This window comes from Dendrobium catenatum, unplaced genomic scaffold, assembly GCF_001605985.2.
Source record: "Dendrobium catenatum unplaced genomic scaffold, ASM160598v2 fragScaff_scaffold_118, whole genome shotgun sequence".
Lineage (NCBI taxonomy): Eukaryota > Viridiplantae > Streptophyta > Magnoliopsida > Asparagales > Orchidaceae > Dendrobium > Dendrobium catenatum.
Window position 1 is genome coordinate 2,006 of NW_021318580.1, and position 2,011 is coordinate 4,016.

Here is a 2,011-nt window from a genome sequence, read left to right on the forward strand (position 1 = left end):
GGGAGCACGTGCCCCCAGTGCCCCCACCTTGGATCCACTATTGCAAACAGGATGATGAAGTAAGAGTTTTCTAGATTAAATTTGATTTTGATCGAGCAAGTGCAGGCCAAACTTTTTGCTAATTATAAACTTTTTCGTAAAGAAAGATGACAGTATTGCTATGTTAATGAAAATTCTAACATCTATAAATTAATATCATCATTTCCCCTTAATTATAATAAAATTAAGCACATCTTAATGGTTTTTATCAACTTATATAAAGTTTCCGTCATTTGATATTTAATTATTTCATAAAATTTGGATACAATTGAACTTTTTTTCATGACTACATTTATTTTCCTCGGTGCCCCAATTTTATAACCAACATGATGTAACCAATTCATTCTAGCTACATCAATACATTTCATTTAACACAATCAACTTAATCGATCCATCACTAGCTACAACCATGAGCCCCAAAGCCAATTTGTTGATTCTTCTCATCAATAACTATATTTTTAGTGCGTTGCTGCACATTACCAATGATCACTACCTTACTATCATCATCATTTTTAGCGAAGGCAAAGCACGTTATAGAAGTAGTTGTCGTGAAAATTATCCCTGTGGAATCTAATGTAACTGTCACTTCTCCTTCAAAGATCAAGTCAATTTGTGGCAGGGACACGTTCTGGAAGTTTGTGAAGTCATAGCATGTGTCAAAAATTTCTATTGGAGGTACCATCGGGTATTTTGTCATGTACTGTTGAAAAGTGTCACGAAGGGCAAAGTAGGCAGTGGGTGGAAGGCGGCTAATCACTGCGCCGGAGTCCAAAAAAGTTCCAGGGCCAGTGAATACAGTAGGTGAAAGGTTGAGCCTTTCATGATCAACAGAAATGGCAATGAGATTGAGGAAGTACATAGATGGAAGGTTTGGGTTGGTCAGCATCGGTGTATACTGCACACTAGGGACCGAGCTACCTAGTTTGAGATATCCAATTTTGTTGGTTGCTGATGGTAGACAATATGAGAATACCTTGTTATAAAATCCAGCTGTTTGGGAAATAATTGAAACAGCCCCCCGACCGAGGCCTAATATCCCATTTATTTGTCCGAATGTCCAACTATTGTTATGTCCACAGCCATAGCGGAAATAGAGTAATTTATCAGAGGAGAATGTTAAGGTGTCTTTAATGAAGGAGCCTTTAGAAAAAGAACCGTCAAAATAGTTTATCACATATAGACAGGTATCGGTAGAGGAGCAACCAAATTGGTTAAGATCAGCACAATAGTTGGAGTTACATGGGATGTTGGAGAAACCAAAGGACTTGGCTGGGTCATAAATTGGGACTATTTGGGGGTAGCAATTATCACAGGGAACACATTGGATCCAAGTGAGAGGGCTACCGGTGTCCAACAAAACTGAGAAGTTCTCTATCTGGGTGCCTAGGCCTATGGTGACAATATAATTATAGCTAGAAAGAGGTATGCCAATTTCTACCGAGACTTCTGCAAAAATAGAGCTTCCGATAGGGTTGAGACGGGCAGTGGAATTGGCGGCTCTATGATGGATGTAGTCAACGCGGTGTTGGTCTTGACGGAGTAGCTCCACATGGGACAATAGGGTACGGGCATTGTGCCTGGCTTGGCAAGGGATGAAGCAACGGGCCGTGCCGGTGGACCACCTGAGCAGGGGAAGGGCTGCATGGCCTGTCACAAATGGAAATAGCCAATGCAATGCAATGATATGATATATAATATAGTATATAGTATATATAATAATATATATATAGATATATATATATATATATTATGATATAGTATATATGTTTTTCGCTTAGAATCATGTTTAATGCTGTGGATATCTTATAAAATTAGAGCTAAATTGCGGAATGATTTATAATATATTACTAATTAAGTTATGATAAAAACAGTCTCCAATAAGGAATTTAAGGAAAATATTTAATGTGTTATGAAAAAATTTGGGATCGCGAAACTTTTATCAGGCATAGAAGGCCAGGAGTTGCTGTCGGCA

General features: G+C 38.3%; 1 protein-coding gene across 1 annotated transcript in view; it reads right to left on the reverse strand.

Moving 5' to 3' along the window:
- Positions 1–436: 436 nt before the first annotated feature.
- Positions 437–2,011, reverse strand: part of LOC110094839 (aspartyl protease family protein At5g10770-like) — a 41,707-nt gene continuing 40,132 nt past the window's right edge. Inside the window, exon 3 of the mRNA XM_028697922.1 lies at positions 437–1,686. Within this exon, the coding sequence (XP_028553755.1) occupies positions 437–1,686 (1,250 nt within the window). The remainder of the gene's footprint in view (positions 1,687–2,011) is intronic.